The sequence below is a fragment of the Condylura cristata genome, unplaced genomic scaffold (assembly GCF_000260355.1).
Source record: "Condylura cristata isolate star-nosed mole 26May11 unplaced genomic scaffold, ConCri1.0 scaffold00023, whole genome shotgun sequence".
In the NCBI taxonomy this organism is placed as follows: domain Eukaryota; kingdom Metazoa; phylum Chordata; class Mammalia; order Eulipotyphla; family Talpidae; genus Condylura; species Condylura cristata.
Genome location: NW_004567124.1, coordinates 17,653,086 through 17,670,211, shown reverse-complemented (window position 1 = coordinate 17,670,211; position 17,126 = coordinate 17,653,086). Strand labels below are relative to the sequence as shown.

Sequence of the window (17,126 nt, the reverse complement as noted above, 5' to 3'; positions counted from 1 at the left end):
CGTTCTGTATGAATAAATAAATAAATCTTTAAAGAAAAAAAATACCAAAATGATTAAAAAAAAAAAGTATACTTGAGTGTGATGATACTTCTAATTGAGTTCTGTGAGAAAATCTTCAGCCCCAAAGAAAAAAGTTTTGGACTTGTGAAATGGTGTCGCGTGTAAGAGGCACCAGTGTTTGTCTCTTTGCTGGGTGAGTCACCATCAGGGCCTTTGGACTCCACGACAGGATGTCCTCTGCACCAGAACGCTGGGGCTACCCTGGAGGCCAGTAGTGCATTGTCCTAGCACCACCTCTGCAGTGCCGTGGCCAAGGAGATGCTGTGTTGCCCAGAGGAGCTTGTTGTGGGTGAGAGGAGCCCTGCGATAGGCCAGGGGAGGCTCTTCCAGGGGAAGCTCCCCCGAGAGCAGGCAGTGTATCTTTACTCAGGTGTGAACTCCGATCCTTAGCTCCTCTTTGGCAGAACATGGCTGTCAGTCTGCAGTCCAGGTTCTTAGTGACAAACAGAACATAGTGACAAAAAGTACATAGGTACTTTTGATTGTTGATAACCTCAGGGCAGTACAGTCTTTTTAAAATGCAAACCAGATTGTGTCACTTCCCTGCTTAAAGGCCAAAATCTTTGCTGCAGTCCTCAGCTTGGGAGAGTTGCCCCTCCTCCACTCTGACTGTGCCTCTCCTTCCCCAGCTCAGTCAATCCCACTGTCTTCATCCAACTTCCCAACCCGCCAAGTGCAGCGCCCACCGCGGTCGCAGTGTGAGCAGCGATGCCTGTGAAATGGCCTAAGGTGTGGCGCGTTGGCAAGCTCGTACTCTTCGGAGTTTATGGCGGCCCGGGTCTCCCTGTGTTGCAAAGAGAGCGGCCTCGGGTGCTCATTCCTTGGTAACTTTGAATAGGGTTTTTATGGTTATTTTTGACATTTGTGGGCAGTGTGATTGCTGCATGCCAGAACTTCCTGTACCCTGCACAGTCCAGTATATCTATAATCAATGGCACTGAAAATCAATCATAGTTCTAGTAATTATACTGACGGCGGACCTCCACTAGGGAAGGCTATGCTTGGCATGATCCAGGAAGGACACATTGTTTCACTAGATGCATTCATGAACAAATTTACGTCAAAAGAATTATTGATAGAAGATATGTGGGACGAACGGGAAGCTGTAGAATTACAGGCACTTCTTGGGAACTCTCACACTCAATATTCAGAATCAGTTAGCAGAACTTTGAGTCAAATTCCGACAAAAACAGAAAGGGGTTTTATATATTATTTTCTAAACAGCAGATGGTGGACTCCACCACGCAGTTCTCCGGGAATGAATTTGTTTATGTGTCATACTCAGTATCAAGGATGTTATGATGAGCAATGTAACCAGTGGGTTGCAAAGAATGGGGAAAGAGTTAATTACTATAAATTGCCCTTCTTGGAAAGACTGGGTAGGTCCAGCCCACCTTGGTGTATTATTCCCAAGAAAGAGAAATTAGAATGATTACAAATGCTTATTCCCTGTTTAAAGAATAACTATATGGATGAATAGCGAAGTTGAATATTATTTGAACTCTAATACTGAATTCTGGTAAAAGGTCTTAAGATAATTATGTGTTGGGCATGTGGCCGACACATTGTTGTAGTTAAGGCATGCAAAGTGAATGTCTAGCACCCTGGTCACGGATGTCTTGTGCCCTTTCTTTTTGAACAAAAAAGTAATAGATTATGTCAGCATCTGGCAATGTATAACCTACCTGGACGAACACTAGTTTCCTTGCACTTACTGTATAAAAATCTACACAAATTGCAATAAAATCGCAGCAGTCCATCAACTCCTCTGAGTGTGACTGTCTGTCAGTTCCTGCGCCGAATCCCGTTCTCCTGTCTTCAGACCCTGTCTCTCCCTCGGTCCCGGTGCCCTGGCTAGGGCCGGTCCGCGGCAGCCAAGTTCTTTTCTTATCTCAAGGTCTTCTCGTGGACTCTCCCCACAGGCCCACACCCCCATTTTCCACATTTTAAATATCTCAGTTTAAAGGGCAGGGCGCAGGGCCTCCCTGACCTCTCTATCTGAAACAGACTCTCCTTTCTGTTGTCATCCTTCTTCACTGCTTTCATAGCACCATGACAACGCTCATCACTGTGTTTATTTCCACCAGATTTGGGGTGTTTTCCACATTAGGTCACAATCTCCAAGGTGGTGCTGTGTCTCTCTGGCATTTTGGCACAGATACTGCCAGAGGGGGAGGAACTTGATAAATATGGGTTCAAGTGAATGTCATGTCCACACTCCTGGACCCTGGCCCTGGGGAGCAGGAGTCCTGCTCCTGTGGCAGCATGTTTCATTGCACTGATGCTTCCTTCACACAGTATCCTGGCTCTCATCTGAACTGTGCACATCCAGGGACTCGCGTGCCATTGCAATGTCATTTTATTAAGTAAATAAAGTTGAACAATGACAAATTGGGCAAAGAACCAAGGATTACCTAAGAATGTGGACCTCTTTCTTTGGCAGCAGAGTTACTGTTGGACTAATATAATTGTGAAAGAAAAAACTAAATTGTAAGTCAAATCTTCACTAAAATCCCACTATACTGACATTAACAGAGGAAAGCTATTGTCTTCTCAGAGAGAAGATTGGAACAGCAGCTGTATAAATTACCTCTTGATTCATATTAATCTGCAGATGGCTCACGGGGGAGTTAGGAATGCAGAAGCTGTTTGAGAAATAGATGGGGTATATAAGTGCACAGTATTGCTTAGAGAAGGCTGAAAGGCAACACGTATAATCCGGGGGTGTTTTCCAGAGTGAGGAGTTGACAGGGCCCCAGAAGGACCAGTGGATGCACTGAAAGCAGTGGAAGGCCCCCCAAAAGGGGCTCTATCCAACCTCTGCTCTAGATGCCATGTGCTCTGAACCCCAAAGCTTTTCCACACCCACCCACAAACACCCCCACCGTGTGACCTACGTTTAGGAGGATGGGTCCAGGAAAGGAATTCCTGCAGCCCTGGGAGGCAGGCTGGGGGCTGTTTGGGCTGAGAACTCCAGGGCCCCAGCTCTCCGAGTGTGGTCTAAGCAGGTGTCTGTGTTCTGGATGGGAATGTCCCTTTGGCCCATGACTCCTCATTGGCAGATTGGGGTGGGAGGTGTGTGCAGCAGAGGCCCCTCTTGCCCAGATCTGTTTCCCTTTGTGGTTAAGCACAGCCACCTTCTCAGATTTCTGTGTTGCAGAAATCTGTGTCGCTCAGTTGCAGCATGCCTCCTCTGGCCTTCCTTTAACAGATTATTGGTATTACGATTACCCCAGCAATTAAGGAATCCAAGTTGGATGAGCAGTAGCTTAACAGTATAGCTCTTAATGGCCAGAGATACTCTCTGGTCAATGCCCGTACCCTACAATTAGGCAGCAGCACATAATGGTTTTTGTTTTTCTTCTTATTTCAAAGGGAGAGTCTTTATCCCCAAAGAAAAACCCATAGAAAGAAAGCCCATAGAAGAAAAAGTAACCCTCGACCCAGAACTGGAAGAAGCCTTGGCCAGCGCCTCTGACACGGAACTCTACGATCTTGCAGGTTAGTTCTTGGCTCTGGGAAACTTTCCTATGTGACTTTGAGACTTCCAGGCAGTGCTGGCACCCATGGCAGCAGCCTTTGTGTGTGTCCATACTGCCTGTTACTGCAAGTGACTGGAGCCACTGTGTAGCTATTAGACATGATGCAGGTGACTCACTCTCACTGAGCACACCTGATTTTGCTGTACTTTAGCTGTAGACTGTAAAGCCATATCTCAGCATAAAATGCCCAAATCATACCTATCCTAAGGGTATAGGAGTTATATGGCAAATCCAAGAGAATAAATATCAAAGACTATTGAGAACTTAAAATAACAGCCCTTAGGATTCCTAGGAGCTTTCACATGTGACATTTTACCACATGTCATCACAAAATTTTTGTCAAGTTCTTGCTTCTCCATATAGTCACTATTCACATTTCACTCCCATTAACGGGTCAGTTAGCCTAACTTTGGAGCATGAGTTCGATCACTAAGGTAAAGTCATATTCAGCTCAATCTGTTCATTTTTCTTACTTTTCCTAACAGTAGCAGCAAAATAATGATTAATGTTATTATTTTCATTGGCTATACCCATAGGTAGGAAAGGCCCAAATAGTACAAAAGAATAGGCAATGAAAGTCACTCTCACACCCTAATTATCTAAATCCCTTCCCATTTCTTGCATATACTTCAAGAATGAGTTCACCTATATACCAGCATATTTGTGTACAAATGGGATACATTTGTTCCCAAATGGGATGGAAATTTGGATTACTAGGATCATTATATTACCACAGGATAGCAGTGTTTTAAAGACGGTCCACAGCTTTAGCAAGAATACTCACATTTTTATCTCTCTGGAAGACATAGGTAGTGATGATCATTCTCTGTTCTCCATGGAGAACCAGCTATGCTTTACTCTAATAACATGTTAACTTTCTCAGCTACTTTTTTTTACTTCTGTGATGATAATAATGGTTGGTATTGAGTTCACGCATTTGAACTCCTGGGAATCACTGCAGAAGTTGAGGTGCCTGAGTCACACGGCTAAGAAGGTGTAGCAGATGAATCTTAGCTCTGTGGTTGCTGTAGAGGGACCATAGCTCTGGTTACTTCTCCTCCCAAGGGCTGCCTCGTGATCTGTTCTGGAATTGCCCAAAGGGAGAATGCAAGGCTGCGCTGGACTTGAATTCCCAGGAAATATATAAAGAGAAAGAAAAAAACACCGGTCACTTGAGCAATGATAGATTGTGAAATCATACCCAAAACAAAGTAACCCGGGGGACAGTCCCTTAGGAAACTGTCTCATTCATCCATCAGCTCTGTCTGAACTCAGGAGGAAGGGGAAGAGGGAGGAGATAAGAATGCTGGCATCTTCTTTAGGATGGATCTTTCTGAAAGATCCGCAGCAGCCCCATGACTACGTGAGTTGATAGCCATTGCAATTTAGACAGTAAAGAGTATCTAGGGCCATCCCTGGTGGCACAGAGGGTTAAAGCACAGCACTATGAAGCTATCTGCAGCTACTGCAGCACAAGTTCTCTCCCTGGCCAGGGAGGTGACCCACATGGCACAGCAGACCTCCTCGGTCCGGCCCACTGCTCCCTTCAGCAGTGTATTTCAGTGGTTCTGCCTGTTCTGTTCCCCAGTCTGTATCTGGTGAATCCTCTCACCCCTGTGCCTCTGGCCTGTACCCCAGTTCTTATATGAATAAGTAAATAAGTCTTAAAAAAAAAAAAAGAGTATCTGCCCATGTCTTGGCAGATCGAGAGCAGTTCATCAAGGGAGCAGCAGAAGACCTGTAAGACAGGACTTTGTGTTTATCACCTCTGCTGATGTAGAGATTTGATCCTGACAGTGCTATACATCATAGCTGTCACATTGGGGCCAGGCTGCAGATTGGCTAGACTGATCAACTAGCCAGATTCACAGGAAACAGATGAAATAAAAATTAAAACTTGACTTTGAGCTAAATTATGATTAGAAGTTGCTCAGTGAGTAAAAAGCCAAAGCCAGATAGGCTAGCTGATACCAGTAGCCTGTGGTTAAGGCATCTTTTCCCTAGACAGTGCAGGAAACAATGATAAATTCTTATTTATTTATTAAGAATTTGTTATTTAAAAAGAAGTTGCAAAACACTTAAACAGTGTGATATAGAAAGTTTTTTAATCGTTGCAATATGTAAAATGTTATTGCCCCTATTTTAGAGATGAGGAGACTGAGGTTCAGAGGCATTTAGTAACTTCCCAAGTCACTTGGTTAGCACATTACCTGTTACTGTCCTTCTGGGAATCTTACCCCAGCCACTCTGGCCACTCACACCCTAGACTTGCTGGCTTAAGCTGCTCTCAATTTCTAGATTACAGTTTATAGCTGATGATTTTAGAGACCTTCTCAGCCACCTGCTGACAGATGACTCTGGGATCCAGCTCTAGAGGCCATCCTCATCAACAAGACCGGTTGGGCACTCCTGGGCGGCTGCTTGCATACTGTGCTGCCCCCTGCTGCAAGTTCCGGGTACTGCAAGAGACCTCAGGCTCATATTCTTAGAACTTTTTTTTTTTTTTAAGATTTATTTATTTATTCATACAGAACTGGGGCACAGGAGGGTGAGAGGATTCACCAGGGACAGAGTGGGGAGCAGAACAGGCAGATTGATAAAGTACACTGCTGAGGGGAGCAGCGGGCGGGTCAGGAGAGGTCTGCCTTGCCATGTGGTCACCTCCGGGGCAGGTGGGAATTGAACTCATGCAGAAGTGGCTTAAGCTTCTTAGTGCAGTGCTTTAGCCCGCTGCGCCACCAGGGAGGGCTTATTCTTGAAACTTTTATTGTTGATATTACCTCTTCTGTTGTTTCCTACCTTGGGAAAGTTTTATCTAGATGGGTAAAGATAATTCCTTTTGGTTCTGAGAGATGGGAGGGGAGAGATGAGGAGGTTTACAATGAAAGAGATCCTAGATCTTGCAGTTATTTGCCTCTGGGAAAAACATGTCATAATCTATAAAAAAGCTAGATCTTTAATGCATCTTTAAAATCAAAACCACCTTCATGTTGCAGAGATGAGAAAATTGAAGAGAGCAAATCTATGTAAACAGGAAGTCTAAACAAGTTCTAGTACTTTGAGGACATCATTAGACTATCGCACTTTACATCCTAAATGCTTCCACATGTAAGATATAGAACATTGCCAGTGGTCTCAGAAAGAGGGTTTTTTAAGTAAATACACAAGTACCTTTCTCTGTTCAAGGAAGGGAGAACCTGGAGACCTATTCATGAAACAAAGAATTGTTCTTTAAGGGGCAGATTAACAATGTGGACAACCTAACATGCTTTTCTAAACTTACTGATTTATTTATTGATTATCTTCGTAGCTGTTCTTGGAGTACACAATTTGCTCAATAATCCAAAGTTTGATGAAGAAATGCCCAGTGCAAAAGGCGGCAAAGGACCTGTAAGAAGTAAGTTGGTATAAAATCTGTAGTTTTTATGAAACTTGAGAGCTTCTAGGGTTGTTTGACTGGGCCTTCTGGAGAGTCCAGACTACTGTCTTTCAGGCTTGGAATCATTGAACTCGGAGCAAGCAATTCAGAATAGAGTAACTGATAATGGCAGCCCTATCTGGACAAGTAACAATCATTGTGTCTTGCCCAGAAAATGCTCTCAGTAGGTCTGTTCAGCCAAAAGATAACATATCTGATAAAAAGTTACATGATCAGCACAGAATGCAAGCAGTCACATTCTCCTAACAATGTTTTGATCACCTTTAGTGTCTTAGATGAATTCTCTTCTCTATTCAAGTATCTTTTTCATCTCAATAATGGATGCTTATCATTAGACTTTGAGCACTGTCTTCCTGCAGAGCACATGAAAAACACAGTGGAAGATTTACCGAGAAAGTTTCCAGACTGTCTTCTCTGTCCACATTTTCTGGAGCAGTGTACAGCTCATTAATGAGACATCACTTACTCATCCATCTGTCAGCTACCAAATACCTACTGTGTGTCAGAAATGTTCTGACTTAAGTACAAAGATAAAAAGTTGTCCCTGCCCAGTAGAACTTCTCTGTCTGTGATACTACGATAGGGCCAATAATCAGATAATTTACATATGATGTGATCCAGGTGTTGTGAAAATATAGAACTTTATAGCTTCTCTTAGGTTAATTGTATTTTATTCTCTTTGATGGTTACTTGGAAGTTGCTTTCTTGTCTCAGCAGTGTATTTTTAAACTATAATTATACTTATATAGCATAATTCACTCCATTAACACTATCCCTCTTATTTTCTTCATGGTGTCTTCTGCATACCAGTGGGAAATGTTTTATCAATTTAACTTCAATAGCAAACAGTAATATTCTGGCATATGTTTGCTATTAAAGTCAGGTGTAAAACTTATACATACACATATACCATTAACTTTTTTAAAAACTTAATTTTCTGAGAGAATTTTATGTTCATAGCAAAATTAAGAGGAAGACAGAGAGTTCCTATGTGTCCCCTACCCCTCCACCTTGCAGCCTCCCCAGTTATCATACAGCAGAGGGGAACATATGTTACAGATGATAACCTACAAGGACGCCTCATCGTCACCTCAGTCCATAGTTCTCATTAGGCTATACTTGAGGGTTGTATGTTCTGTGGGTCTGGATAGGTCTAATAACGTATCCACCATTATAGTATCATGCAGAGCTCTTTCACTGCCCTGTGACTCCTGTGCTCTGCTTTTTAATCTCCCATTCTCTAACTCCTGGCAACCACTGCTATTTCACTTTTGCCATAGTTTTGTCTTTTCCAGAATATCATATAGTTGGAATCATACAGTATGTAACTTTCTCAGACTGCCTTCTTTCACTGAATACTATGCATATTAGTTTCTCCTCTATGTCTTTTCATGGCTTGAAGTCTCATTTCTCTTTAGCACTGAGTAATATTCCATTATAAGGATGCTTTAAGTTTATTTATCCATTCACCTACTGCAGAATATCTTGGTTTCTTCCAAATTTGATAAATTATGATTAAAGTTGCTGTAAGCATTCATGTGAAGGTATCTGTGCGGACATATGTTTCCAACTCCTTTGGTTAAATGTCAAAGAACATGACTGCTGAAAGTTATGGTACGAGTATGTTTAGATTTATAAGAAACCTCAAACTGTCTCTCAAGCTGCCCATACCATTTTTGCTTCCCATTAGCAAAGATTGAGAATTTTTGTTGCTCTACATCCAAATAAGTGTTTGCTTTTTTAGTGTTCCATATTCTGGTAATTCTAATAGGGCTATAGTGGTATCTTATTGTTTTCATTTGCAGTTCCCTGATGCTGTATGATCTGGAGCATCTTTTCATATGCTTATTTACCATCTATATATCTTCTTTGGTGAGATGTCTGTTAAGCTGTTTGACCCACTTTTTAATCAAGTTTATTTCTTGCTAATTTTTTTTAAAGATTTATTTATTTGTGCATACAGAACTGGGGTACAGGCCAGGGGTGCAGGAGTGGTGAGAGGATTCACCAGAGTCAGAGTGGGGAACAGAACAGGCCAACTGACGAGGTACACTGCTGAGGGGAGCAGTGGGTCGGTCAGGAGAGGTCTGCTGCGCCATGTGGATCACCTCGAGGCAGGCGGGGATCGAACTCATGCTGAAGCGGCTTTAGTTTCTCAGTGCTGTGCTTTAACCCGCTGCGCCACCAGGAAGGGCCTTTCTTGTTGATTTTTAAGAGCTCTTTATGTTACATATTTGGATATATAGAGATATCCCTACACACACACACACACACACACACACACACACACACAAGAAGCATTATCTGTTATCTGCTTTCCAGAATTCTTCTATTCTTCTTTTCTACTTCGCATCCCATTCCTTCATCAAAACTAAAGCTCCAAAATTGAATCAGAAAAAAATGGGTTACAGGAGCCCACCAGGTTAAAGCACAATACTATGAAGCAATCTGCAGCCACTACAGCTCCCTGAGCCAGAGAGGTGACCCACATGGCGCAGCAGATCTCTCCTGTCTCACCTGCTGCTCCCCTCAACAGTGTACTTCATTGATCTGCCTGTTCTGCTCCGCACACTGTCTCTGGTGAATCCTCTCACAACCCTGTACCTCTGGCCTATACCCCAGTTCTGTATGCATAAATAATTTTTTTTTAAAGTGGGTTACCAGAGACATTTTATGGAGTGGGGAATGGAATAAAAAAGACTGGGGGGGGAGAAAATGCACTGGACTATGGTGATGGCACATGGATGATTTGGTGGTGGGAAGCCCAAGGGAATTGCAACTAAGATGGAAATATGCACAAAATGATGTAAAAATAAACTATTACATATATATATTTTTTTTTAAGTGGGTTATAGTCAAGCAGCTAGAGGCATATTAAGGTCTGATAAGAGACTCATTGAATTTTTCTCAGATTCTATAGCTTATATAGTTTTTGTAGCTATTTAGTTAAAGAGGTCCTTGTGGAACAGCAATAGCTGCCCACAAATGTTCTTTTTAGGGTAGGAGTTTGCTAGGGGCTCCCGTGCTTTTGACTCCATTCAGTGTCAGCCACTGAATTTATCATTGCAACTCAGAACCATCTACCTTTGTAACTCAGAGCCATAAATTCCCATGCTGGCATAGTTGATGATAAACTTGTACTGATACTAGAATATCACTAGTATCAGCATATAACAGAAAGGTCATTTGCAGAAAAGGCATCTCCATTTCTGACAGGATAACTCTTACATTTTCTTTTCATATTTAAACTTGTGTCTTAGATGTGGTCAAAGGTGAAAAGGTTAAGCCGGTATTTGAAGAACCGCCCAATCCCACAAATGTGGAAGTAAGTCTGCAGCAGATAAAAGTCAACGATCCCAGCCTGCAAGAAGTCAACCTCAACAACATTAAGGTATTTCATGATGACTGTGTCTTGATTCATTAGGTCAGAAACTTAATAGGGCTTCCCTTGTGTCTTAGGAGTTAAGTCTGAGCACTATTACCATGACAGCCCACAGTGGAAGTAGCTTGAGTTCGCTCTCTGGCCAGGGAGCTGACCCACATGGCTCAGCAGACCTCTCATGTCTCCCCTGCTGCTCCCCTCAGCAGTGTATTTCAGTCGACCTGCCTGGTCTGTTCCCCACTCTGTCTCTGGTGAATCCTCTCACCACCTGCACCTCTGGCCTACACCCCAGTTTTTGTATGCCAAAAAAACCCCAAGACTTAATGGTCTCATACCTGTTTTCAGTCCTTTGTGTCAGTGATTGAGTGGCCTTTGGGATTGGTTTTGGGGCAAGATAGCCTATTTAAAAGAGTAAGATTTGAAAAAATGATTTCTAGAATTATTTGAAAAGAATCACAGTACTGTGTTAGACATAATAGATAAGTTATCTATTATGAAGTAACAAATTGCTCCAAAACGTAGAGATTTAAATAGTAAACATTTATTATTTTACACAATTTCTGAGTGACAGGAATTGAGAAGTGACTTATCTGGTTAGTTGTAGCTGCTGTCTCAAATAAGGCTGCAGTGAAGTCAGACTACAATCTTCTGAAGGCTTGAGTGGGGTCAGAGGAGTCACTTCCAATGGTGCCTTTCATGTGGCTTTTTAAAAAAAGATTTATTTATTTATGCATACAGAACTGGGGTACAAGCCAAAGGTGCAGGGGTGGAAAGAGGATTCACTGGAGACCAAGTGGGGAGCAGAACAGGCAGACTGACGAAGCACACTGCTGAGAGGAGCAGCGGGCGGGTCAGGAGAGGTCTGCTGTGCCATGTGGTCACCTCCAGGGCAGGGATTGAACCTGTCTGAAGCGGCTGCAGCCAGCTTGCAGTGCTACATCCTAACCCATTGTGCTACCAGGGAGGGCCTCACGTGGCTTTTGATAGGAAGCCTCAGCTTCTTACCACATGGACCTCTCCCTAGGGCTGCCTGAGTGTCCGTATGTCATGACATGTGTCTTCCCCAGAGTAAGTGATCCAGACAAAAAAGAAGGAAGCCACTATGCCTTTCATATACTATTCTCTGAAGTCACACATTTTCACATCCACTTTATTCTATTTGGCAATAAGTCATGTTACTCTCAAAAGGAGAGTGGTGGTGGGAAGCATTACTTAATATCTATTTTGTTCATGAAACTCACTGTGTTACATATCCTTTGCTAAATCCTTGAAATTCATTATCTCATTTATTCCTTAGTGGACTTTAAAGAAGTTAAGGTCCAGGCCCTCGTTGGTGGTGCAACGGGCCAACACGCAGCACAGTAAAGCTCTCCAAAGCCACTGCAGTTTGGGTTTGATTCCCAGCCAGGGAGGTGACCCACATGGCTCGGCAGACCTCTCCAGTCCCACCCGCTGCTTCCCTCCATCGTGTATTTCAGTTAACCTGCCTGTTCTGCTCTCTACTCTTGTCTCTGGTGAATCCTCTCACCACCCCGCTCTCTGGCCTGTTCTCCAGCTCTTGTATGCATAAATAAATAAATCTTTGAAAATTAAAAAAAAAAGAGATGTTAAGATCACATGCTCACAGCTAGACTCTAGTGCATCCAGATCTCAAGTCAGCCTCTAGCTGTCCACCATATTGACTCCTTCTCCCATACACCCAATACGACCACCTCCCAATATTGTGCTTTGTCATATGAGAGAGGAAGTGGTCTTTATTCTGAAGAATTTGTGTTAGAGGAAAACACTAAATAGGTAATTACAACATGGTGTGATAAGCCCCTAAATGTTATGAAATTGCTGCTAAGGAAAATGTCAGCTTGCCTAGGGAAAAGTCATTAATAAAGGTGGTATGATATTTTAGCTTAAAAGTGTCTTAAAATATTCGTCTTAAAAGATGAATAGGAATCATAAAGAAAAGAAAAGAAGATTTCCTAGAAAAAGGGAAAAATGTATCTATAGCATGGAAGGGGAGAAAAAGATCATGGTATAGTAAAAGAACAAGTCTTGCTAGAATATGGAGAATGAAAGAGAAAAATAAGGAAATGTGGCATGTACATAATTCCTTGTTAGGGCAAACAGAACTATCAGAATGTCACATTTTGCTTTTTATTCCTGGATTGGACACTAAGTGGTGCTATTGGCTCAGGGTTACTTGGTTGCTGAGTCTGGGTGTTGAATGCCATTTAAAGGATACCATACAACTTGCCAACTAAATATATGAAGTATTCAAAAAAGCTTGGGGTAGGGTGCTTCAAAATAGATAATCAACTCTCTGTGTCTTCTTCATCTTAGAACATTCCAATTCCAACTCTGAAGGAATTTGCAAAGGCCCTGGAGACCAACACTCATGTTAAGAAGTTCAGTCTGGCCGCAACCCGCAGCAATGACCCTGTGGCAATTGTGAGTAACATTCTTATACTATGAAAATATTTAATCCTTAGAAACTACTTTTAATTCTTTTTTAAATGTTTTTTGGATCTTTTAAATTTATTTCCTACATAGTCAATAAGCAAAATAAGACAATAAAACAGAATCCATCTGTCAGGCTCTTTGAATTAACTGATTTTGTTAGCATTATACTTTGAAGAGAAAGAAACAAGATTAGATTAGGGGGCATTTAGCTAAATAAATATTTAAATTTCGTCCTGTGTTTATAGACATTTTATGAAATTTTTGCCATGTATATAGTAACACTCCGGTCAATAGGAATTGTAAGACCCCTAAATCCTATAGGAATTCAGAACATATAAAAAATGTCCAAGTATATTCATCTAAATCTTTGACATGGATTAATATGTTTCAAGGACACTTAAACAACTGAATCTTAAGACATTTTTTGTTTGACACTGTTAACCAATGTTAAAGGAAAAATGTCTTGTGAAGATAACACCAATAGGTTAACTCACTTAATTACAGTTAAGGAATCTAGTCTTACTGGTCAGTATGGAATTTTCTGGTCAGCACCACTGAGATTACTTTTTCCATTCCCCAAAGGAAAAAGCTATTCTTCTACATGATCTTTCTGTTTCCCATAGATATGTTACCTAAACCAGAAATAATTCCTTTTTCCTTTATCTTGCCCTCTTTGTGCCTTTCGTTTCTGTTGATTTAGGGAACTCTCGTATTTGTTAGTTGGCATGCAGCCCAGTTCATGAATTGTTTTAATAAAACCAAGCAGATCTTTAAAATTAACTCATTTTTATTTAACACCAGTATATGAAAAAAACAAATAAAAGCCCTGTTGCTTCTTTATATTTTAGGTAATAAGGAAGCCTCTTGACCCAAGTAAATGACTACCATCGCCATTATCAGAGTTACTCCTCCCATTGTAGCTAACATTTCTTGAGCAATTAGTAAATGCCAACACTGATCTCTGCTTTTAACACGCCTCACCTCATCTATCCGCATGACAATGCTGTGAGGTGTATACTACTATTAGTTCCCACTTATCCAAGGAGCAATCTGAGGTGCACAAAGGTTAACTTTTCTAAAGTAACACAGCCAGTTAGTGGCAGAGCTGGGATTTACCACCAGTCTTTCTGGTTCCACAGCCAGGGTGTTTAACCATGGAGCTGTGTTATATTTACATAACAATGCTTCACTGTCGGACATTTGCTAAAATATATCAGCAATCAGAAGACTGAACACCAGCCTGAGATTCTATAGTATCTAGTACTCTACTTCTGAATCAAGCTAGAATAGATGTTTTCTTCATGTGATGTGATTTAAAGTAACATGTCTTTTGGAAGATCTAAAATAACACTGAAAACAGATAACATGAAAGTAATGTCTGCTTACTATAGTGCTGGTGAAGAACTGATGTTTGAAAAATACTTGTTAAGTGAATGAAAGAACATACCCTCCCCACCTTGTAGCAACAAAGAGTATTTCCATGATGACCACAGCAAATTTGAAATAAGCACTCATGTAAAAGAGGAACTAAGCTACAAAATTGATGTTTTCACCAGTTAATTATTACATCGCTAAATTTGTGAGTTGAGGGCAGTTTTGAATTTGAAGCGTATCACTAAAATAGAAAAAGCAGAACTAGGTCATTGGTAAAGTGAAATTAGCAGTTTGAAGTTTGGGATCTTTATCTGATTTTATAAAATCTCTACGATTCAGTAGATATATTTTCAACACAGCAAACATTCACAATACATTTTATATGTGGATAACTAAAGGGGTTAGTGAAGAAATGATTTATTACTCTTGTTTAATATATTAAATATTTTATTTACAAAAAATGCCAGGGGTGGGGAAAATTTATAATCCATTGTAAATGCTACTACTAAATAATCTAACTTCTGCCCTTGGTCAGCTGGATAATTTGCTAAGTAGACTAAATAAACTCTAAATAGAAGCTCTTTGATAAGGTTTTTAATACCGCAACTATGTGTCGAATGCATACCATGTGAGAAACACACCACACAATTATGAGGAATAATTGCTGTCCTTAAGGGTACAAAAAGAAAAGCCTCCTTCATCCTTTTGTCTAGAAGGCTTTGTGTGGTCCAGCCCTCACCTGACTGCCCCCAGTTGGTTCTCCAGCTGTGAAGCAGCCAGAAAAGAATCTTCCCATAGGTTGAAAGTTGGTACCCCACAGGCAATCAAGACTATGATTATGGCTGAATAACTCACTGCTGAGAACTAAAAAGCAGCATGAAAGCAAAGAGCTTCAAGAGATTTTTCTATTTAAGGTTCAAAAACAGATTCAGTAGGATTGATTGCTGTGAATGCAAACAAGCTGTGTAAGATGGCATTATCCTCACTTTTCAGATGGGTGAACTGAGACTCAGAGAGGTTAAGTAACAACTAAGATTACATAGTAGATGACTAAGCCAGGAATGAATTTAAGTGACCTGTAATCAGGTTCAGTTCAACTTGCCCCAACTACTTCCATCTAACCACTCTGTGGCAGAAACTTGCCCCACTGAGTGACAATGTAGAGAAAATCCCCCAATTTGTAAAAGAAAATGCTATAATTATTAACAGTGGCACCACATAAAAGTCAAGAATTTAGGACAGCACTGTCCAGAAATAAGATGAGTCACATACGAGTCACATATGTGACTTTTAAGTAGTAGTCACATTAAAAAACCTGAAAGTTAAAATTAATTTTAATGATACATTTTATTTAAACCAGTAACCCAAAATATTATCATTTCAAAGTGGAATTTGAAAATGTGATGTGATGCTTTACCTTTTTTTTTTTTTTCATACTACACTTTTGAAATCCAGTGTATTTTACATTTACAACACGTCTCACTTGAGACTAACCATTTTTCAAGGACTTACTAGTGTGGTGTCTTGTGGCTACCATTTAGATATAGCAGGAAGCTACATTTCCACATAACACAAGTGTAGAAAGCAAAACCTGCTCTTGAAAAATGTATTTCTACTCTGCTTATTTATATAAAATTTAAGAAATTTGATCTTTATTTTACTAGTGTTATCCCCAGCACATGTTATAGATGCACAAATATTTGCTGAACTAAAATGAACTCGGGCCTACAGCCCAGGCTTATGTTTGGCTAACTCTCCTCTGTTTTGTTCAGTGTGAGAAAAGTGTTTTCTCAAGCTTAAAAGAAATTAGCAAGTTCCTGGCTACTTTCCAGATGGTCCGGCAACTTTTTTTTTTTTTTGTAAAGGCCTAATGGCTCTGATATTTTATTATTCTAATAAGGAAAGTAGATCCCATAGCTTGCAGCATCCATAAGGAGAGGATTGATGCATTCCTTTCTCGAACTAATTAAAATGTGTACATTTAATCCTTATTAAAGGCCTGGCACTGAATAAATGCACTTTAGTTTACATAGTGTACAATAATGCCAGTCCGAATACTGGGGCTGTCTTTATAGTTCAGCCATCTGCTTGACTAAAACACAGGATTGTTCTAGTCCAACCCAGATTCTCAACTCTGGTCCGCTTTGCCCTGCAGGGAACATTTGGCAACAACTCAGAGGTATTTGTGGTTGTTGTAACTAAGAGGGGTGTTGTTGGCAATTCAGTGGGTCTCAGAGGCAAGGGATGCTGCTGCCCAGCCTACAGTGGGGAAATCAGCTTCCCACAACAGAGGATTCTCTGATTCCTGGTTTCAAATGTTAGCGCAGAAGTTTAGAAACCCTTCTCTTGTCCCAAGTTGGATTCCTTCTTCCTTTTTTTCCTTGCCATAAAAAACAAATAAATAGTTTAAAAGTTCTTTGTTCTTATCGCCAGAGCAGTTGCGTTTAGTTGTTTGTTTTCTCATTCTTCGAGTTGTTGTCTTTATGCTTTAATTAAAGTGGTTGTCAGTCTTGGCTGAACATTAGTCACCTAGAGAACTTTTTAAAAATGCAGCTGTCCAGGTCATAACCTAAGATTCTGATTGAGTCCATCTGGGGGTGGGGGTGGTGGTGGCAAGTATTAGTATATATTTTTCTAAGCATGAAGGTCATTCTAATGTGCACTCAGGGTCAAAGAACACTCAAGTTCATGCGTTTTTACTGTTGATTCATCATCCTAGTTATATTTAATTCTCTGTTAGCAAAGATGAGGGCAGTTCTATATTCACTCTGCCCTCTAGCCCTCTTCCTCTTATAAGAGTATAATTAGAGTTATATTTATGCCATTATTTTGACATGTTTGAGCATTGTAAATTTTATGTCATTATGTATTTTTT

The 17,126-nt window shown here is 40.8% G+C and overlaps 1 protein-coding gene across 1 annotated transcript in view; it reads left to right on the top strand.

The window, feature by feature from the left end:
• The window catches only part of TMOD2 (tropomodulin 2 (neuronal)), a 32,659-nt gene that overhangs the window by 3,656 nt on the left and 11,877 nt on the right, over positions 1-17,126 (top strand). The window contains exons 3-6 of the mRNA XM_004687787.2: positions 3,436-3,561; positions 6,913-6,999; positions 10,302-10,432; positions 12,758-12,865. Coding sequence (XP_004687844.1) covers positions 3,436-3,561; positions 6,913-6,999; positions 10,302-10,432; positions 12,758-12,865 — 452 coding nt within the window. The remainder of the gene's footprint in view (positions 1-3,435; positions 3,562-6,912; positions 7,000-10,301; positions 10,433-12,757; positions 12,866-17,126) is intronic.